At 35.1% G+C, this 23,701-nt stretch overlaps 1 protein-coding gene across 14 annotated transcripts in view; it reads right to left on the bottom strand.

Moving 5' to 3' along the window:
* Positions 1–23,701, bottom strand: part of PHF3 (PHD finger protein 3) — a 58,431-nt gene that overhangs the window by 14,343 nt on the left and 20,387 nt on the right. For 3 of the 14 annotated variants that reach the window (XM_065630507.1, XM_065630494.1, XM_065630506.1), the window contains 6 exons: positions 19,097–19,258; positions 16,077–17,898; positions 4,873–5,200; positions 3,680–3,857; positions 985–1,135; positions 703–859 (listed from right to left, as the gene is read on the bottom strand). In XM_065630507.1, coding sequence (XP_065486579.1) covers positions 703–859; positions 985–1,135; positions 3,680–3,857; positions 4,873–5,200; positions 16,077–17,898; positions 19,097–19,238 — 2,778 coding nt within the window. In that variant the 5' untranslated portion in view covers positions 19,239–19,258. Of the gene's footprint in view, positions 1–702; positions 860–984; positions 1,136–3,679; positions 3,858–4,872; positions 5,201–5,313; positions 5,827–16,076; positions 17,899–19,096; positions 19,259–19,515; positions 19,594–19,817; positions 19,974–20,994; positions 21,088–21,395; positions 21,533–23,701 lie in introns of those variants that run through there. The other 11 variants (XM_065630499.1, XM_065630498.1, XM_065630501.1 and 8 more) reach the window with 9 other exon arrangements.

Raw genomic sequence — 23,701 nt, 5'->3', positions numbered from 1 at the left:
TATTACATAGCAGAAAGAAGCTAGTAGTAACAAGGATGTCTATGCTTCTTGACTGACCGAACTGAATATCTAAGGTAAAAAAAAATCCCCCATAGATTAGCACTATGAGCAAAGAGAAGCCAGTGACAGAATTTAGCCAGTTCATATAATTTACAGTTGGCTAATGACAATAGTAGTATACTACAGACAAAGCACCTTGATCAGAATAACTGACAAAAGGACAAAAGATAGAAGTTGAGGAGGTATAATGTTGAACAATGGGCTCATAGAAAGCAGAAAAGAGAGTAACGACCCATCTTGAGAAATCTGGGCATGAAAAAGCACAGTGAGGCAAGCTACTGGACAGAAACAAAAATAGGGGCAGTAAGCAGGAAAGAGTTATGGGGCAGGACAGGGACACCCAGACAACACATCAGTGGTAAAGACAAACGCTTAACCTAGGCAACCTGTATCCACCACACTTTGAAACACTGAGAGCAAGGAGCTGAAGAATTAATGATGGGGAACAAGGAAAAAAAGAACATGGAGAACACTGAGTACGCGAGAGGACAAACAACATCAAAGAGATGATGAAACATACAGAAAAAATAAAAAACAGGATAAATTGTGAAAGGATTAAAATGTATCTACATAGAAGACTGTTTCTTTAATCTAAAGCAAATAAAGGATTTCTGCAAAGCACAACAAACAAATAATACATACATTATTTTTAGGATCTTTTAGATTGAACATTAAACTTCGGTATTTGTTCTTGTACTTTGAGTCAGTGTCCCGAAAAAAAGAAAACAACTCTCTCTCAATCCTTGTGGCAACTTTTCCTGCTCTCTCCTCAGGAATCTTTAAACTGGAGTCTGTCAACCTGCCATAGAACACAAAGGCAAAAATAAGCAAATGCTTCCAAATAATTAATATTTTTTCTCTGCCTTCAGAAAGAAAATAATTAGAAATGTAAATTAATAATTTCGTTTAATAATGTATCTTTACCTTTTAATCAGAATTTCCTTAAGAGACTGCTTGACACTTTGTCTTATCTGATCAGCAGAAGGTTTAGAAGCTGGCACGGCTGGCACGTGTGTTGCACTAATAGATCCCTTTTCATTTTTCTTCTTCTTAATTTCTTGTTTCTCATGAACACCTATCAAAACACAGAGTTAAAAATTGTAAGCTACTCAAGCCACTGCTAGAAACTTTTACCATTTGTAGATGTCATTTTTAAACTGCTAAGAATTGACCTTCAAGGATAAGGAATGGACTCACAGAGCGGTGGTTGTTTTTTGTGGTTTTTTGGTGGTAGTGGTGGTTTTTGTTTTGGTTCTGTTTCTTATTTGGTTTGGATTTTGTATTACACAGATTAATCCAGAAAAAAACTTCTTTCACAGAAACAAACAGGTCTTAAAGTATTTTCTTCTACACTAACCTAAGATGACCAGTGCTTATTAGCTTGATCTTAAGTAGGATTTTTTACCTTGAATTTTTGTAAAAGCTTAAATTAATTTTTCAATGACTGAGAAATATTGTACTGGGAAGCACTTATTAAGCATATTAAAGCTTACTTTAAAACAGTGTTTTTTGTTAAACTTGGCATTTCTGTATCTGTTAGCCATCAAAATTGTTTCAACTGTAATAATCTCAGCTTCTGATTCAGGTAACAGACACTCTTAAACAAGGCCATTATAAGGTTTATGCCAGAAAGAATGGAAATTTCTAATCAAATTAAAATCATTAAAGCAAAAAACCAAAATTCCTTCAAACTTTAATTTTCAGAGTGTCAACTGAAAGCTCACTTGTCTCAGCACATGAACATGCCACTAATTTAGAGCAGTAACCTTCCATTTATGAAAACAATGGGAAATAAACAATATTAATTTATTCACTTTCTAGTCTGAAAAAAAGAAATTGAAGACCGATGAAGATATAACTTGAGTGTTTGATGGCAAAAAGAAGTATTTCATTTTTACTTTCACCTACTGACTACAACTTAAAACACATTAATACCAGAAGCAAACTAACTGCAGTTATAGGAAGACAGATTTTCTTTCCCGTTGGACAGACTGTGTGGTTGGACCACCAACTCCCTCAATAACGCAACTATCATCCCTATCAAAATGACTGATTTCCCCTTCCTCACCAGCAAGGTGGTACAGACCCCAGACAGCTGTTTGCCGCTCTGTGCTGTCATCTAAAGTGTTCATATGCCAGGATTGTTAAGTAAAGCAGCTCTAATAATGCTTTTATTTGCTCATCTCCTCCTCATAAGGAGGATGAAGAAATGGACTAAAAATTTTCAAAAAATGTAGCCTGAGGCCATCACCCACATGCCAGCCACACTTTGGTGAAGTTTGAATCACCTGAAAGCACAATCCTGTAACAAGGAAATGATGGGCAAGATTAGCAATAACCAAAGCCACTATAAGCATAATTCAAAGCAGTTAAGAGATTAAGACAAATATGCTGTTTAATAATTTTATGCTAATTGTCCTAAATGAGACTGCCAAGCCTCCCGTCTGTTCAAAATCATTTTAAGGTTAACTTCTGTTCTGAAATTGTCATTATAAAAATCTTTTTGTCATCTCCTAGTTCAATTAGTATATTTTAGAACAATTCAATTACTTCAGGGATGCCAAGACTCATTTCACTCTATGTAATTTGCAGTTAAAAAGGATGTCAATTATTTCGTGAGACTGAATTTCGAAGTTGAAAAACAAAGTAGTTGAAGTGTAAAAGACACCATTCAGTATAAAATATTTATATTTAAATTTACATTTAACCCTGACATTTTCCACTGTTTTCTTCCACCAAAAAGTTTCTAGAACATATCAGGATTGGCGGAAGACCAGAAGAGCTGCTGTTTTGTTTGGTTTGGTTTTTGTTGTGTTGGGGGTTTTTTTGGTGGTTGTTTTGTTGTTGGTTGGTTGGTTGTTTCTTTTTTTGTTTGGGTTTGTGTTTTGGTTTGTTGGTTTGGTTTTTTTTTTTTAGACAAGAATTCAAAGCTTCAGTTTAGGAGACAAAGACGCAGATCTCACACAAAATCTCACTACCTTTGTTGCAGAGATTTCAGTCCCAAATGACATCAATTTCGTATTACCACAATCTGGGTAGAATAATGCTTCCTGGAAGTGAGCTGTGGAGGGGACGGAGGTTGCTGGGAGGGGGAAATACAACCCTTCAACCTCTCAGATAAAATTTAGATGAAAATCTGATCGCTCAGTGTGCAACAGAATGTTTCCCTTTGAAATGAGTTAATACAATTTGTCAATTTGTGCAAAAGACATCAGTAAGTCTAAGTATCGCTTATATTTAAAACACTTTTATGTACATTAAGTATTTCATTGTATTTTATGTAATAGTATTTCAAAGTTTTCTGCAATGTGAAATGAAGCTTAAACACAGAGATGTCTTTGTGTACTTTTTCTCCCATTCTTGATTATGTGAGCATCCTCTGCTATTAAAACAAGAGACATTCACACATCTACACAGGAAACATTCACCTGCTAAATAAAACTTAAAAAGAAATGAGAAATAAAGATCATAAATATAATGTGAACAAACAGCTCTTCAGATCACCATCACTTGCACTACGAAATGTGGTTTGAAAAATTGATTCTATAAAGAAAGTCATCATCCTACACTGTACATACATGTGAATTACAGTGTATAGTACTTCACCAAATCTCACTACCTGATTTCGTGGACCTTTCAACAACACCAAGGGATTCTTTACTTATTTTTTCATTTTTATCTTCAGTGGACCGCCGAGGAATTACAGCAGTTTGTGATACTTTTCGAGCAGGAACATGTTGCCCTTTTTTAGTATCCAAGTCTCTGGACTCGGCCAAGTTCTTCCCATCACCAGATTCCTGAAATAAACATTTACAGATGAGCATGCTACTGAATGACACAATGCACCACTGCATAGTTACCACACTTTTTTTCCCCAGTTTTTTTCCTTTTTAAGTACACTGTATAATGAATTGCCTTGATGTATGCACCACCATATTATATTTTCTAAAACGTTAATGAACGATATCCCAAAGTACTGCCAAATATTGCTTAACAATCTCTTTGAAATAGTAGCTGAAGACACATCATGGGCAGTTTCCAGTTAGGCTCGATGTTGAAAAACACTATGTTTTCTGCTATTTTAAAAGGTCAGAGATACCAATGAACATCCCTTAACCAGTTTTAGCTACATATCTGCAAGAAGCCACTCATGATTAGAAAGCACATGTAAACCAAAATTAAACAGAATAGCTTCCATGTCAGAATTACAATACTAATATGCAGAAATAAAACAAAAAGGATTACTGATGATTAAGTTATGATGAACATGATGCTATATACTAAAAGATTCTAAAGAATTGTAATAAAGACATCTCACCGCTTTTGCAAATTATCCTTTGGTTAGTAACATGAGACACAAAGCAAGCAGAAAGGCCCTAATTAAAGCATTAGGCATTTTCTTCTACATGTAAGTTAAACAAGTTAAGTTAAAACAATCAAAACGAAAATACTGTTTTCATATTGTTCTACAGATAAAAAGATCTGCAGTTTCTATCATTCAGCAAATCGAGAGATATCCCGTAAAAGTGTTTAGAAAGAAAAATATACAAAGTTCTACATACACCTATACATGTAGGCATATATACACGTGCATATGATGCGCACATAACCCTGCTCAATGTAAGGAGTTTAGCAATATAATCTCGAAAAGAGTAAAGTCAGTTAGAAAATGAAGTCACTCTGATAATAATAATGAAGTTTTAAATTGGATTCACAAAAATGTTTGAAATGTGGTATTTTAAATGGCAGGAGGTTAGAAGGAAGCTCCTTCTACCCCGAATAATCAACAGAATTTTAAGTACTAAGACTCACCCGTCTGAAGATTTTGACTTTGTGCTTCCCAGCGTCCTCTGTTTGCTTTGTTTTTTCACTTGTTACATTTAGATTACAGGTAGGTGTTTGCTTCGACATCCCTGGTTTTTCACACTCAATTGCTTTTTCTTCTCTATGGATTTCAAGTTTCACTTCAGTATCTGGTACACTTTGATCAAAACACTCCATTTTTTTGTCTTCTTCAGCACAGCATTTCACACACACATATTCTTTATCCTCTTCACCCATCTGCTGTGCTTGAGAAAGACTCAGTCCAACACAATCGCCATGAAACCAATCATCACATCTGCCACAGCCCACCATAAATCTGAAAATGAAAAAGCCGTAAGTCAGTGTATAGACTATGAAAGAAGATACAGCAACTTAAGCAAAACGTACCATACTTGTTTTGATTTGTGCATCTCAACAATTCCTCCTTACCTCATAAGCAATTTTCTTTGTAGCTTTACATCCATCTCCAGCCTTACGACATGGTATGATCTTCTTAAGAAAGAGGTTTTTTGACTTTTTTTTTTTTTTACTTTGTAATAGTCCAAGAGAACATCATAACCTCATTATATTTTTGTAACCTGCCCCAAATCCTACCAACAGGATTTTTTCAGATTGTTTAAAAAAAAAATAAATAAAATTTAAAAAAAGAAAAAAAAAATTAAAAAAAAATCCACAACTCTCAAAACCAGTAAACTTTTTTGTAAAGATTTGAAAGACTTGGAAAGAAAGTTTTCTTGAAAGAGTACGTTATCCTTGCCTTCCTTCAAATATGATCATCATCCTTACAGGATAAATGTATTGACTACAATCTTCCATAGCAGTCAGAGATGTCTGAGAGTTTTGACAAACATGATTAGCACAGAAACATCAAGATATGAGTTGGGATTTCACATCGCATTCATTAGACCAGTACTACCGAATTAATTCCAGAAGGCTGACCCTTTACTAGTGAATATGAGGACAGCAGTTGGCTTCCAACTACATCTGACTAGCTTGCAATGACTGACTGGCTAGTTTTAAATAAGGTACATGCCACTTTTGCATTGCTCAGCCATTTTATTCAGAAAGACTGTTTCAAACACTAAAATGAATATCATTTAAAGGACACTTTTCACAGGCACTTAAATTGTTTCATTATTTTGGAAGTTAATGTAACTCTAAGTACAGATTGTATTTTGAAAGTGTAAAAATCACTTAGTCATAAATAAAACCACCATTTCTGACTATTTTGCAGATGTATTTTGAAAACTTCATTAGGTATCACTAGTACCTAACTGCACTGAAAGGTACAATTTCCAGTGGAACTATTGTGGAAGTATGTGAAATTTCAAAGTTAGACAGGTTAAACATATGTAATATGTAATTCAGGAGACTTAATTGGTAGTAATTATTTTTTTTAAATCCTTTCTTACAATAATGAATCATTACTAAAGATCTGCCTTTGAATGATGTAGCAAGATCTCTTGCATTATCCACTTACATTCCCTTTCCCCTTTCATAACTTTTTTTCTTTTATACTTAAATAAAATATATTAAATATATGTACTATGATATATATTGCCTGGATGAAGAAAATCCAGAAAGACTGCAAGTGTATTATGAAAACTGTGAGTGCTTTATCAATACTGAAAAATTTACCAAATTATTAGTTTTTAAATTCCATAGAACACAGACCCAATTTTAAAAGTAATTAAGTGAAATGTTTTTTCAGCAATATATTCAACAAGCTAAATACACTGACCTGCAAAGCCTGTTTCTTTATTATTCTATAAATCTCTTTCGTAAGATGATTCTAAGGAAAATTATTCCTAATGTATGTATGTTCCTATTAAGGCCAGGATCTGCTATCTGCTGACTTACCTACTTTGCAAAACCATATAGAAATTACAGAACATGCTTAGAGGAGCTCTCATTCACCAGAACTGTGGAGAAACACTCCAGATGGTTTGATGCAGGTACTATATTCAAGAAACTATAGGTATCTCAAGAGATTAAATATCTATTTAACAGCAATATTTGAAACACAAGAGAAGAAGAAAATATTGTGGCTTTATGTTCTGTCCTTCGTTATCCAAAATAAATCAGTATTAAATTTTGCTGCAGTAAATGGCCATTTTGATGTAAAATGAGTGTGAGAAGGTTTAAAGCTCTAGCAGTGTGAGAAAAAGCTAATTTCCAGCTTCACTAGCCTGTAATGCTATTTGTGAGATTTGAAGAAAAGAGTTTATCTACTTTGTGAAGAAAACTATTTTCTCTTTTTTAATTTTCTTTTTTTCTGAGTTGCAAGTACATTTTTGGTAGTAGTCACGACCAGCAAACAGTATCTGCCCATCTACTTAGCAGCTTCTATTGGGAAGGCAGAGGTTCCTTCATGTTTTGTCAGTACCTCAATCTTTTCAGACCCATGTTCGAGCAAAGTGAAGATACAAGAAGAGACAACTGCTTCTGATGGTCTTGCCAGAGTAATACCATAACATTCATAAACACAAAAGGAAAACAAGAGAGAAGCAATGGGATTTTAACACAAAGATGATTGCTCCTGAGAACCTAGAGCCAAATGCACAATGGCAGGAAATACAGCATGAGCACCTATTTCACAACTGCAAGGATCCACAAGAGGATGCTTTACATCGGATACATCTCACACCACAGAAAGAAAATATTTGTAAAGTTTTGGAAATACCAAAACTGGTCACAAAAATTCCAAACATAAGATATTCTACAGAGCTGAAATAAGATGAAAGCATACAGTTAAGTGCAAAGCACAGTCAGGTGCTCCTTCCTTAAAGGATTTTAGAGTGCTAATGAATGAATGCCTTTTGGTTAAAAACAGAAGGAAATCAAGAACACACTGTCTTGAAGCCACAACTACTACTTGAATTTTTATTAAAAATACATGTATTTCTTTCCCTGTTTGGAAATTCAGGCATTGGAAACTAATTTGTTATATGAGCAAGGTAGATTGCAACTTTAAGCAACCAAAACAAAATTTTGATTATTTAGAAAACAGACTAGATTTGCAAAAAAAAGCGATGAACTCCAGAGACTAAAATATACAAGTTGCTGCACATCTTCAACTTTAAAGTGACAGCATGTGGAATTTTTTAGCTTAGCTGACACATATTAAGTGGGCAATTAGAATAGTGTATGATGAGTAAAGCACCAGATAGGCATCCAGTCTTACATCTTTATTTTCAGGTCTATTTACACCAAAAAAAAAAAAAAAAAAAAAAAAAAAAAGGTTAAAAAACCTATAATGAATTCAGCTCAGAAACAGACCATTCTTCCCAGGAATATATACCAAGATGGACAGATATCATTCAAGGCATCTTAAGGAAACTACTGAAGGTAGAATATCAATTTGGCTTCATTCCAGTCTTCACAATAAGGTTTCAATTACATTACATTTAAATACAGACAATAAAACTTCAGAATTCAGGATTCAGAAACTGAGACTACAAAGAGAATCTGGAAATGTCCATGAAACCTGTACTATAAAAGAGAATGTTGTGTTTAAAATTGTCTTGCTTAAACCTAATTATACCAAATGGCAATAAAAATACTGGTGCTGCCTGCCTAAAAGAAAAAAGTCACTATATCTACTAGTATTTTCACACTAGGCAACTGCAAGACTCTGACTTCTGAGGCTGGGAGAGAACATACTGATTTTGGTACCACTAATGCAAACAATCCTTTTTACCATAAGGCCACTTTTACATCTTTATCTGTTTCACTCAACTGCCCAGAAAACATAATTATGATTTGTAACAGCAATTATAACTGGGTAACAGGCAATGCTCAAAGACTACAAAGAGGAGTCAAGAGAAACTGAAGCCTGGCTTGAAGGATTAAGGATGTCCTCTTGCACAGCTGTCAGAGTTGCAACTGAAGAGGTTCTGGTATCTTGGACTATTAAAACACCAAAGTTTCTGACTGCAGATTGCTTCAGGTTTGAAGTGCAGGAGTTTTACCCATGTTGTAAGGCTGGATTGGAAGATGTAAAGCTGAAAGAGAAAGAAAAATGTGTTTTAAAATATTAAATTATGCCACATTCAAGAACAAAATTGCTTTCACTGGGCTTCAATATAAAAACAAAATTTTAAGAAAAAATCTAAAGAGCTGACAGGTGACAGCTGATAGTACTATAGTTCATTGAGAACTTCACATTGAGTAGGTTATTGTTTCATTCCTTTTAAAGAATCGTCTTGGTTGTGCGCACATCAGCATGAAAAGACGTACCTTAAAATCAGAAAGTAATAGATAATACATAAAAAGAGATGGGCAATAATTACTGCAAACCTTCCACAATCTCTCTTCGGATTGGGAGATTTTCTTTGGTGTTTTATTTGTAGTAAATTTAATTCATCTGTTAGATGAAAAAACTCAGGCTTGGGCAATTTATTTTCAAAATATGCATGCCATGTTTTAAAATTAATTTACATACAATCAATTTCTGTAACAAAACCAAGTTTCCAGAGAAATCCATTACTGGGAAATTATATTTTACACATAAAATGAGTAGAAACTCTCTCATTTCTAAAACAATTGTCTGTTGTAAAGCCATACTTATGAGTAAAAAAGAAACAAAAAATTAGGAACTGTCAGAATAGTTCAGTGTGGGCCGGTAATCGGCACTTTAAGATTAATTAACAATATGAGGTGCATTACCACAGAAAATCATCTACTTCAGAAATATTTGGCTCTCTTTAGTCTTTTGCATTTGTGGTACATAGCATAGGGAAAACACAGCAATAAGGCTCAAATCTTAATTAAAAAAAATGCAAAACTTAAACTATTCAAAATGACACCCTAACCCCAAATTCACCTAAGAGGAGTAACATCACCGATCACGCACTTTTTAAGGACTTAAGTATTTAAAGTATGTCCCACATCTGCATTTTCCCCCCTTAATTCTACTGTTCAACAACCTGCTATAAAATCTGTTGTAAATTTGTATTAACATTACAACCGTGTCTCAGCTGCATTAATGCCACAGTCCAGTCAACATTACAGCAGAGACACTGCACAGAAGCAACTGTTTTTCCTTCAGCTACTAAAGGTGTCACTAGTAGAGAAGCAGCTTTAGCAGAGCCTCCACATCAGTGAAGTAGTATGGGCTCAATTCGAAGCTCAAGTGAAACGAGTGTTAATAAAAAAAAATTGCTCTACATTGTCAGAGCAAATATACATAGCAGTTTCTCTTGTTTGCTTTTTGTACAAGTCTAACACAGGTAACATGGTTTTTCAGGCTTTGACCTTCTAGAAACAATAACTGACTATCTTCAAAGAAACACTATCAGCAGACCTCTTTTACATGGAATCCGCAGCACAGGAAAAAGACACTGCAAACTTATTGCCTAAATATTACATTTCAATAACCCATTCTTTTATGTAATATAACTTCCTTTTTTCCTTAGAGGCATAATTTTCTTTATTTTTCACATTACATGAACCTCTCCAAAAAGGAAGCAAACAGGGAGATAAGCAGCCCTATGCTCTTTGAACTAAAGGTGAATACACGAAGCGTGCCCAACAACAAAACAGGAAAATGAACTTCCCAAAACCTCAAAAAATGGGTACAATACATCTCCTAACATTAACCACAAATATATATATATATATACACACACACATAACAATAACTAAAGGAAGCTTCATTAGCAGTGCATTCTACCCACATGTTGCATCTTCAGGATTGTACATTCTATAAACTGCATATATACATACATACTTTATAAAACTATGTATTTTAGAGAACTAATGCTATCCCTTTACCCGATTCCCTAATGGTAATGGTATTAATACCAATCCTACTAGTACAGCAGCATAGTAATATAACCCATATAAAAACTACTAATAAAATGATACAGCTGTAAATATAAAATACACTGGAGTCCTTCCATTCTTTAATTATACATTATAATGCTATTTTGCTTATACTGTATAATTCAGTTTTTGTGGACATGCATGATCACTTTTAATGTTGCAAGGTTTTTCACAGTAGAAGAAAGCAGTAAGAGGCAGAAAACTTAAAAGCATGATTGACTATAAATTGATGACATCTTGCACAATCTGAAATTTAACATACTATTCAATGAACATGTACTGGAACTAAGGCATAATTATTCTAATTACTATTTCTTGTGAAGAATTTTGTCACAATGATTCATTTGCTGTATATGCACCCATTCTTAAAAAAATATGCACATGTAATTTAAGAATGCCTCTAAGTTTGGGGCCTTAATCTCCTTCCTCAACCGTTCTCTTTTGTATTTGCTGTGCAAATTATATGATGATCTGGTTCCAAAATAAGTTCACTGAAGTATTAGCACTAATTTCAAAAAATAAATGTCCTAATAACTTTTGTTACAGGAAAAAAAAAACCAGGTTTCAGATTTTTTTTTTTTAACTTCATCCATCAGCCAAAGTAATCTTCTGTATTACAGTTGTGCAGAAACTTTTTTGTGACTATGCACATGAAAAAGATCAGGAATACTGTTATCTTTGCTAAATCAACTTCTGCACTTTCCATTTAATTGCCTTTTAATATATTACAAAATTTTCCTTCATATTAAAGAAGAGTTGAAATGTGGGGGGAAAAAAGACCCTAAGTAAAACTCTGGTCCTGCACCACTTCATTCTTCTGTGAGCTCTGAAAAGGGCAGTTTGTTTCTGACCACACAAACTGTACCATTGAATCCCAAGCAACAACAAACAGAAAAAAAAGAGAACACCCAAACTCCCATAGACTATTGAAAAACCTTACTAGAATTGTTGAATTCAAAAGAGGAAGTCACCAGCAACAAATTAAAGCTACAAACTTTGATTGTGATATAGTGCTTTCTAGAAAATTTGCTTAGAAAGAGAATATCTCAAGTTATGTACTATGAATTATTAATCAGAAGTTGGTGGAACTTCTTCCATTAGAGTGTAGACAAGGAAGAAAAATCTGCAAAACATTAGTTTTGTCTAACTGTACAAGCACAGATGAGCTCAGCCCTCCATACCACAGAGAACTTGAACATCTACAGTGAAAACTGGATAAATTCATATTATAAGCCCTTACATCAAAGGGATGCATTTGATGCATACAAGAAGAAATCTTAACATTAGCAGATTTCTCAGTGTCTGCAGAGCTACCATCATCTAGCTCTGTGTCAATGAACTACATATTTTTTCCTTCAACTATCTCCAGGAAAAATAACTATTGCTTGAGACAAAGCTTAATATTTTCAACATCACTTGAACTAATTAACAAGTTGAGGTAGTAATGTCAGTCTGGAACATTTTTCTATGTGATATGCATATCCATACACATACACGTTTCATCTATACATAGATGAATGAAAATTTATGCATATGATTTATGTTAGCTGATGAGAAAACAACTGACAGCGATATGGGAACACAAAAGCAAAGTCGAATGGGTTGAAAGCAACACCATAACGAAAAACAACAATAATTCAAACTTAATGCTGAAAAAAAAACTGTTTCAGATGTGCTGAAAACTACTAATTACATAATTATCTGACTCACTCAGAAACAGGGTTTCATTTTCATATGAAAGAACAATTATCTTTTAGTTACATTGCAAAAGTAAATATCTGAATGGGAATCAACACAATACATCAAGCAAACAGATTGAAACAATTAATCCTAAAGCCACACATTGACCACCCACTCTCTGGGTAATGAAGATATAAAATACAAAACTATGTTGGTTGCAACATAGAAGCAGCAAGACAAGTGGAAAACAGTGTGAAAACTCATAGTTCAAAGATCGGGTGCCAAAGAATGACGATCTATTAACAGAAAAAAAACAGGCATGCCTCGTAGAAAGTAAGACACGTTATAACTTGTAAACTTTTTTGATCATACAAGTCACATGTTTGTAAAAAAGGATTCCTCCTTCCCTAGTCAAATCCGTTGTATCTGCAGTGCAAGGTAATCGTACTTTGACTTTGCATGTTGCCAGCAAAGTACTGCATATATTCCTTAAGATTTAAATTTACTTGTCAGGTGCTGGTTCTGAAACAAATCAACATCATACCAGTACTACTTGTTCTACTGTTCTTCCTGCAGGAACAGTAAGTTTACTCTGGGGTTGTGAAAGGCGTATGTAAGCATCCCCTTTGGGGATTCTGTACACAAATAACGCTGATGAAACCATCCCCACACATTGTCTTCCACTTGAATCAATTTTCCAAACTTAATACTACATTAACAAGTTAATGGCTTTGCATTTATTGTAAGGAATACAAAAGGTTCAAGTGACTACTGTTTTGCAGCCTCAATTCTAAATGGTTTTCATTAACATGATGTACTGTACAGCTGTTACGCACATTATTTCCCAACTTGGGGCTGCAACGTCAGTTCAACTTCTTTTGCTACAAGTAAATTGTACCATAGCACTGATAAAAATTTTCAGAGTTTAAATATAAACACAAATACTGTTTCAGATCTTAGCTTTGCCTTTCATATTTGTTGAAATTCCTGTCATTTGTCAATATTTGTGTCTCACACTTTCTCCTTTTCTCCTGTACAATGAACAGAGGCAACAAAAAAAAAGTAACCAGGCTGGCCAGCTAGGCTATTACAGAATGGAAACAAAAATTCCTTGAAAAGCAATCCACAAAGTGAATGTAAAAAACTCTATCGCTACAGTCGATTTCAATAGTTTTGATGTTTTTACAGGTGATAAAAGTGAAATTTATCATGTTAAGCTTTTTTTTTTTTTTTTGGACCATGCTGAAAACATTTTCTTGTTCTTGTACCAGTAGTTACACAAAAATGTCAAGGCACTCTAGATACAAGTTTTGCTGCTTCTTGTATATTAGTGACATGAAGTGACTCTGAAAGGTTTAAGAGTTCTTATTTGCAGAATAAAACTACAAAATAAAAGTAATTTGAACAAATTGAAATTTCACTTTTTAGAACAGTGATGATAAAAAGTGCTAGATGGACAGTCCTAAGTCTTCTATTATTAAGCACAGGGCTCAATACTACAAGCTTCCTCACTCCACTGCTATGTTTCAGTCACATTTTATATACAAAAATTCTGTGTTTATATACTAAACATCTTTCTACATTTAGGAAATCTGATCTTTTCCCACTGAAACTGCTGGTTCTGTCAACACTTTTGTAACAGACATATCAAAAAACAAACAAACAAAACCTCAAATAAAACAACCCCAACAGCTTAACAAAACTGACATTGCAAAGTTGAGGATACCCATGATAATAATCTGTGGCAACTCATGGGCTCTCTCAATCCAACCTCAGCTGTTGATCCATATATTAAACCATTCTTCTAGCAGCAGCAAGAGCTGTCGATGCAAAACTGGTTTGTTGCATTCAGTCCTATAGCAGCGCATATTATTTGTATCTTCTGTAGCATTGCCTTGACTTTATAAACTACAACAAGCAGATTTAGTTCTGCCTCACTGCTGTTATCTTCCCAGTATTGGTTAGATCCATTTAGTATTCAAAATCAAGACTTTCTGAACTCTAAAAAGACATTCAGAACAAAAAACCCACAGATGTTTAAAGTGTTAGCAAAAATACAATAATAACATGAAGAGTTTAACTCAAAGCTGAATTTTTAGCAGATACCAAGCAATTTACACCCCAAATATGCATATTTTGCTCTAAAATATCCACAGAAACATTTTCACGTAATGAAGCAGCCTTTCTGAATTTAAACAATTCACTGAAATACAGCCTACCCATGTACTTCTACCACTACCATACACGAGATGATGAAAACTAAGAAAATACCAACTGCATAAAATTAAACACTGTTATAGAGGCACAAATTGTAAAGAGATGGATTCAAAAAAAAAAAAACCACACACAAACCCCCCCAAAAAATAAACAAAACCAAACAAAAACCACAAAACAAACAAAAAACCACCAAAACAACCAACCAACCAGAAAAACAAACACACACACCAACAAAACAAAACAAAAAACCCACAAACCAACAACAATAACACACACACAAAAAAAAATCCCACACAACAAGGATCTAAGTGTGAGGACCCCTGCAATCGGGTAATTCCCATCAAGCAGGTAGAGCAAACCTAGTGTTAATTCTTTTAATAGGACACGCTGTTGCAGTTGCTATAGCTGCACAGTTAATGAACTTCATGCATGTTTTTCAAATACAATATAATAAGTCAATAAAACTCACAAGGGCTCTTCTTCAACACAAATGAATGCTATAAAAGCTCCAGGCACCACAGGTAATTGTTCAGTATTTCACTCTGATATACAGAGTTCTAAAGCATACTCACTAAAAATTAGTATTAAAAGTTTCTCTTATGTAAGCAAAGGACTAATCAGAAACATCTTTGAAATCAATTAAAAAAAAAAAGGCTGGCAGAGAAAACTGCAACTATGAAAAAATAGTTAAATGTTAAATCCAGAAAATAAGTGGCAATAAAGGAATTCTTATTCTTGGATTGACAGTTCACTAGTGGAACCCAATGGCCTTTTTCAGTTCACATACAGTGCTTTTGTCACAGAGGGACATAATGAACTTCAGATGCAACTTCATTATCAGGTTTAGTTAAAGCCGATTTCAGATACACTCACATGGATGTTTTATAGGGTTTTTTTGAGACTGATGTTCTCCATCCCCCTGCCCAGCTACTTCATTACTCCTGTTACATGAAGCCTCACAGCAGCGATTATACAAACTGAAAAAAGCCTCCGAATCTCTTGGAATTAGAATTGCACTGCTACTAGATAAAAGTCACATGCAAACAACTATTTGATTTTTTTTGGTTGATGGTGATTCTTCAACATAAGAGGTCTCTGGAAAGAAGGAAATGACAATCTGGAACAGAGATATCTTAGTCTTATTTCTTTCTAGGAAAAAAAAAAGTCAGGTTTAAAGTACATATTTTAACAACATAGCAGAATAACACATTCCTCACAAAATGTATTCATATAATAAAACACTTCTAGTAAATTTTTTTTGGTCAAACTAGTTTTGAACGCTCAATTTAAAAGATGATAAAAAAGTATATGAGTCCAAAGGAAACTAATTGACATTATAACAGACAGGCTTCCATTATAAGGCTATGCCTTTTTGTTTTGGCACCAGCATCATGAAATATTTGGTAAGAGAGAAAAAAATTATCTTCTGAGCCCAGTAATAAATTCCTCAGACACAAAGCCACACACACCTGTTGCCATGTGGCTTTCTGCAAAAGCCACACTGCTTGTTGGGCACCCAAACATGTTTGCTTTCACTAGCAGAGGTATGTTCCAAGCCTTCTCGTTTAACAGTTGAAATGTTATCTGGAATGAACAATGGAGGTTCATCAAGTGAAAGACTTTTGCTACTTCTTCTCTGGCGAGGTTGGAGATTCTTATCAATTCTTTTTGATTTGTTTTTTTCTTTATCATCCTCTTTCAGATGTTCTACAACAGGGAAATTTTTTGTCTCTGCTTCTTCCTTTGTGGAGCTATTCGTTTTGAGCACAGTTGCAAGCTGGTGTTTCTGACTCTGGCCTTGCTTCTGACCAAGATTTGAAACATGCCCCGATAATGAGTGCACAGAATGGTGGGTATCTTTAGAATAGCTTTGATGAGTAGGAGATTTCTCACTTGCTCTTTGAATTGATGACTTCTGTACTTGTCCAGAAGCCTGGACTCGGGGTATTTTCTTCAGTATTGTATTGGTCTGCTTTTTTACTGTCACCCCTGAAACACAGCTCTTTGCTTTCAAACCCAGATCAGACTGTTTCTTCCTAATTTTAACTGGGTTGTTTGGATGCTGAAGAATCTCTTGCTCGTCTGCATTCCGCTTCAGACTTGTTGAAGATGGACTGTGAAGACCTGAAACAGTAAGACCAGCCCTTGTTCTTGAACGCGTTATTTCTTGTTGCACTGTACCCAATTTCTGTCGAGTACCTGGAGTCAGATTTTGCTTATTCTGTATTATAGATTTACTGTGCCGGGGCCTAACATTCTTTTCACATTTTGATGAAGTGCTGATTTGTTTATCATTATCCTGAAGCTTTGGTGCCTCAAGACCTTCTACTTTAGTACTGCTGATCTGCTGCTGTACGTTTGAGCTTGTTTGGTCAAGAACAGTGCTTTCTAAAATGCTATTTCCTGGGTCAGCAGAAGTCAACTCATCGCTTTTCAAGTCTTTATTAGGAAACTCTTTACTGTCCAGTAGTTTCTCAGTTGAATTTACAGTTTTCTCCACTCCCTTGTCATCATCTACAGGTTCTGTTACGCTTTCCTGTACTGACAATGTATTTTCATTAGCAACATCCACATTGTGGGAACTTGAACTACAACCAATCTCCTCTTCTACAGAGCTGGACAAATTTGAAAAGGTCTCACAAATTTCACTTGGATTCACACAAACACTAGATGGATCATTAGCTCTTCCAGTTACCCCACTTTGTTGATGCTCTTCTGTTTTCTTCTCCGGTTCTTCTGGTTTACTTCCAGTCTTTTCTTCTGAAGAAGTTTCAGAGTCCATTGAATCAATCACATCATTTGCTTCATTTTCACCTGCAGCAATTTCAGTATCTGCAGACACTGAACAAACTGACTCAACATTCCTAGATTCAGTCTTTGTTGCAACCTCTGTTACTTCCGTTGTTTCTCCAGGAGGAGAACAGGCTCCTGCTAAATTAGCAGAACTTAACTCTTGGGATGTTTTCTCAACTTTTGCCTGCTCAAGGGTTTCAGACTTTATTTCATTCACCTCTTCGGGACCAGGAAAACATTTTGTATTACTTGGGGATGCTGTTACTGCTGCGGCCGTTCCTTCTGTCTGTCCTGATAGTCTTGTACTACGCCTAACTTCTTTAGGCTGTTCTATTTTCAAGGGTGCAGCAACATCTGTCTCTTTAGCTGGACTTCTCTCTTGTTTCTGTCCAGTCTTTAGAGCAGATCCACTTTTTACAGATGATTTCTTGGTGCTAACAAGAGGTGCAACATTCGAACGTTTGGCTAGCGTGCTCTGTCGCAAACTCCGTACTGGTTCTAGGAAGGGAAAAAGAAAATGTCTTAGCTATACAGCATCCTCCGTTTTGCAAACACAAGACTTACCTACAATAGAACTGATTTAGACTGATTCAGCTTACTGGACACAAGAAGAACTTAAAACTTAGTTGTTTACTTAATTAAAAAAAAAAACCCACATCTCAGCTGTCTGTGTTTAAAAGCTATCAATTACTTGCATTTCAATTTTACACTGCCACAGTTTGGATGTTAAATATTATTCCAATGGCTATGAAAGTTCTGAATAGTATGTATAAAAGAGAAGTGATGACTAAAAGACAAAACCCACTCTACATTTCTACCACTCAACTTTTTCTACCTCAAGTAAAAATTGAACAAGTTATAATGCAATTAGAAATATAGATGTGAAGTTTACAAACCTTTTAGAGAACACAGTATATGAATCTGAGAACACAGTATATGAATCTGAGGAACAGTCACATTCTCACTTGATAACATCTCTTACATTTTCTAAACAAGAAACCCATTCCAGGGCCTTTTCAAAAGGCATATTCACCAGGTTTGTACCACAGGCTCTCATTTAAATTCTGACTTCCCTAAGTAATTTTATCTTTTTAACTCAGCCTACTCCATAAGGGGAAAAAGCGGAGGTGTCAATAACTCCACCAGTTCAACAAGTTAGAAAAACCTTAATCATAATCAATTAGCTACCACACAGAATTTATATATTTGATTAAAATACTTATTAAGTATATTAAGATATTTTGATGAAAGACTTTATGACTGCAATTACTATAACATAATTTACAACAAAAGGAAAATGCACAAATAGAAATAAACAGAATTAAAATTTTATTTGAAAATGAAGAGCCACGCTAACCTAATATTCCAATGCATTTTGCAAATACATGCTTTTGTCGGTGGAGAACCACAGTGGTAATCTGATGCAAGTAAAAGGATTAAAAATCTCAAAAATGAGTTTAAGGACCACAGGGCATAAGGAAGATACCTAGTATTTTCAAAGAGGAATTAAAATTGAGTAGTACCCTATGGATGCCAACTTCTAGGCCCAGTTTATAAAAAAGGAAGTGTCTATACTTGAATTCACACAGACAAATAGCAAAGCTTTACTTCAAGGTTATACATGTTGGGGGGATGGGATTATAAAAATTTAATTGATTTCAAATGTGCAAAAGCACATCATCTATTGAATGGTCACCTTGTGCCATTAAACGTGGTGATTTTCTTGGTGATGTGACTGATGTTTCTTCACAACGGCTTCTCAAATTCCTGTTAGGTAGAACAAGCTCATCTTCATCAATGGCATCGTTACCACTCTCTTTAACTCCTTCTTCATCCATAATATCATCAAGACCAATAACTGAAAAAAACCAAACAAGAAAGAACCTAAAACTTAAAATGATCAAAAAATGTTGCAGCTGCAGTGTTGAGCAAGACAGGGGAAGAGGCAGGGGAAAAATAAAAAAAAATTGCCATCTAAAAACAAACGAAAGGGGGGAAAAGGGAAGAAAAGCAAGACAGAAAACTCCCATGTGCGGCAGTTTCAGTGTAGAAGCAGCTATCACCCAAAGATTAAAATTTCTGTAGGTAGTCCTTATAGCTTTTTGGTGGACTCACATTTTTATTGTTTGTTTGTTTGCCACAGGAAGGTTCCCAGTCTTAAAAGATCAGCTGTCCCTCACTGTCCCTTCCCACCTAAGAAAAAGTGAAGAAAGGTAAACAGCAGAAAGAGCTGATCCAGAAGTGAACAGAGTTTAAAAATCACAGTCTTCTCATAGGATACAATTTTAGCACTCTTAAGTCCCACCCACATCACATATCTGCATCTGCAACCTTTTTTTGGAAGAACATTGAGTGCAGCATGCACTAGTCTCCCAGGAGAGTCAGAGAACATTGTCCAATTCCTATCCTCCACTAACCTGAGAAGGATCCCAGAGGTTGCTCCTGAAAATAGGTTTCCTAAGAGGCAGTCAGGCCACTGTACCAGCCATTCTCCTCACTTTCTCTAAGTTTGGTTCTGCAATGGCAGCCTCTCCTATCCCGAGATCCTATGTGTGATTAATGAATCCTGGTCCCTGTGGGATGCGAAATTTGTGAGACCAAGCCAAACACCCAAGTGGTTTTACAAAACATGTAGGATGGTCCAACAAATACAACACAACCTCCAAACAACCAAATATGCCCCTATTTTTCACTATTCAGGCACCTATCTAGAAGCATTTTTAAGATAAACTAACTCACAGGACAGAAAAAAGGTATCTAAAAATTTCTAACAATTTCTTACCTAAAATTGATCTAAATTAATAAATTCATATTAGAAATTAAAATGAGAAAGAAGTTAATAGAAATTAAAAACTGATAGAATTTTTAGACTGTCCCAGAAAATCTCTCAATTCCTGCTCCTTTTCAAGTCTGATGTTACTGCAACTTAATGCTCATGTGAATGCACTGAGCATGAGCATACTTTACAAATAACAAAAATTGGAAGTTGTAAAACACTGCTAAAGCCCAACAGTGATGAATAATCAAGTCTACCAAGACTGTAATTCAATCCACAATCACCGATCATGAAGTATCCAAAAAAACCCACCAGATAATTTTCAAGCTTAAATATTAGAAAGACTTTAAACAGCCTCTTAAGGAAGGCTGACCTTGACACCAGATAATCAGCACTCTGGACCTCCGTAATTACGTGGCTGTCAGGAGCTGAAAGCTAGGAGTTTCTTGAGCTGGCAACTTACCGTTACTCATTTTATTTTAACCATATTTTTTAGTTACTGCATTGTATACATCAGTTTACAGCAAAAGAGTGTTTCCAGAAATTACTGGCAGCTTTCAATTTCCAATCCACAGAGCCACCTTTATGCCTGTGCACGTGTACATACACGCACAGATATCACACACAAGCTGCAGAGGACTGATAATGCTGGTCTTACTCCACTCATCCAATGTTCCTTAATCACATAACTGCTGATTAGAGCTACATATTGGGAAAAAGGACACACTGGCAAAAAGATGACATAGACACCAGTTTTCCCCAAATATCTAATACTGGCCACTGTCCAAGATGGAAAACCAAACAAGATGGACCCTTACCCTAACTTCGGCTGTCCATTCTTGTGTTCTCAAAGAATACGTCCTCCCAACAGCTCTGCACTTTGGTATTAGCATTCACATTGAAGAGTGTTCCTACAGAATGTGGAACTGGTATTCAGGAACAGATTGTGACAAAGGAGACTCCTTTCAGACCCTCTTCTTTTTCTTCAGTGTAGAACTAAACTACTAAGCTACTGAAGACAACATGACAAATAAAAGCTACTCAGCTTCTGAAACAGCTCTGGAGCAGGTGTCAGGGTTGCCATTAGAGCCTTGGGGTTTACAATGATCTTGCTCAAGTTACTGAATTTACACACCCTCCTTTATTAATAACAAAAAGGACACATTCAGTCTACTATTGACAGTTTGAAATATTAGAATTAAAGTACTTTCATACTTACAAGACTCTGTGCTGTAGCTTTAATTTTACAGAGGAATTTGAAGCACAGAATCTTGCTAATTTCAAACCACCTGAGCTATAACTCCGCTAGCACAGCCCCATGAGGCCCGGGCTGAGGAGCACTCCACACAGACCCTGCTGGGAAGAGAAAAAGTGACAGAAAATAGTAATACAGAGGAGACTAGGAAATCAAATCATGAAAGGGAAGAGGAGGTAGAGAAACAGTGCTTGGAAGAGTAAGCCAACAAAAGTAAAACCAGACAGAACTAAAGAGATACAGATGACCTTAGTAATAAATATCTAAAGATTATTATCTCCGTAATAAATATAGAAATTAAGACAGAAGGATAAAAGACAGAGGAAAGGAAAAAATAAAGAAAAAAGCATATCTGAATGGAAATGTTGTACACCACTGTACAACTGAACAAGCTGCAAATAAGCAAAAAATGAATCACGTTCAACATATTCATAGTGGAAGAGCCACGACTGGCCTTCAACTTAATACTGAGTCTTTCCATTACTTGTAAAGTATTTAAATTCCAAATTACTGTGAGGTGCCACTGACTCATTTTTGTATGTTATAGAATAACAGAATAATAGCAGTAAAAATGGTTTACTTGCAAATTTAAAGTAATTTTTTCCATGTGTTAAAACAAAAGCATGAGAATTTTTAAATTCTTCATCAACATAAAATTGAGAAAAACGAGCCTTCCTTGCTGGGGGAAGAGCAGGGAAGGAGAAGAAAATACCCCTAAAAACATCATCGAAACCTTTGAAATGTATAAATATCTTGAAAAACATCTTCCCTTGATTATTTCAGACAGAAATATTCAGGTTTTAGACACACAGGTCAAGGTAAATCTTAAATGTAAATTCCTATAGATGTTGGCCCTGATTTTCTTTTGCTTAGCTAACCACATGGAGCAGAACTACACTGTTGATGCTGCTTTGCATAGTTGTAAATGTTACGTCCACCTGAATTACACTAAGAGCAGGACTGACCAAGTCCACAATGTATTCCATAATTTAATTCTAAAAGCACCACGGAAATGGCTGAATGTTTTAAAATTTCTGCTATGTTACATGCAGATGATAACAAAAAAACTAACATTACACTTCAATGAAAAGAACAGCAACAGCATAAAGCAGTAACTAGCACATGTCTGGGTGAACCTTAATAAGAGCTAATGAGCTCTAGTAAAGCAATGAAGCATATATATTGATAATTGTCAAGACTGTAAGCAAATATGGTATATTTTATATGAAAACCTTTTTCCTATTGACGTTGTATATGTTCAAGGAACAGAATTAAAACAATTACAATTAAAAATGCTCTGTCAGAAAAAAATATTTTTTCAAGAGAAGTGAGGTCACTGATGACATATCTTACATAAGAAAACACTACATTCCAACTGGTTTACTGAAGTTTTCCTGTAAGCTTGTAACCCATTTAACCGAGAATTTGCCTGCGAGTACCTTGTACTGACTGCCCCATGCAAGAAAAGAATCACAGTAAGTCCTATGTGAAATACTAACTAAACATTTACTCCCATTCTCCATCAATCTTTAAATTGTAAAGAGGAAATTTTCGTGTCTTTAGAATAAAAACATATGAAAATCAAGTAGGATTAATAAACTTAATACAGCATGTATCTTGACAGAGGACTGAATCCCCATTTAAAAACAAGATGGAGTTACATCACAGGGCTACTTGTAGTTCTTTAGCCACAGGAAGCTGTTACTTTGGAAATAAATAGTAAAGCACAAATTCCAACAAAACACAGCATCAAACCAAGCACTTCAAATCAAATTATTTTATTAAGAGAGCCTTTAGATGAACTCCATGATTCATAAATATATAAACTGCTTGCAAATCCTATTACAGATCCAATCTCTCTCCATCCATAAAACTGTCCAAAGGAATAAATAACTAAAGTCTTCAGAAGGACCTAAAATACGGGAAGCTGGTAGTTTGTTAACTACAAACAGAAAAATGCGCACAATAAACATTTTCCAGGTTCTCAATATAATACCAATATAGTTAATTAAAATTTTATACAGGAAAGTTACTACATTGGTCACAAGACTCTGTGCAACTGTTCACATGGACAGCTTGGAGGAAGGAAAAGTAAGAAAACTGAAACAACTGTAGACCCAATTTGGGGTTGCAATCTGAAGGTTACATTCAAAATTACTTCATATGCAGGAAGAAAAATACACATACATTTGGCTTTAGTGAAAAGAGCCTGAAATGGCTAACACAGCCAGAGAGAACACTAGCTGAAGAAAACAATTATTTATAGTCTG

This window comes from Caloenas nicobarica, chromosome 3 (assembly GCF_036013445.1).
Source record: "Caloenas nicobarica isolate bCalNic1 chromosome 3, bCalNic1.hap1, whole genome shotgun sequence".
Taxonomy (NCBI): Eukaryota; Metazoa; Chordata; class Aves; order Columbiformes; family Columbidae; genus Caloenas; species Caloenas nicobarica.
This window is presented reverse-complemented; position numbering and strand designations above follow the sequence as displayed.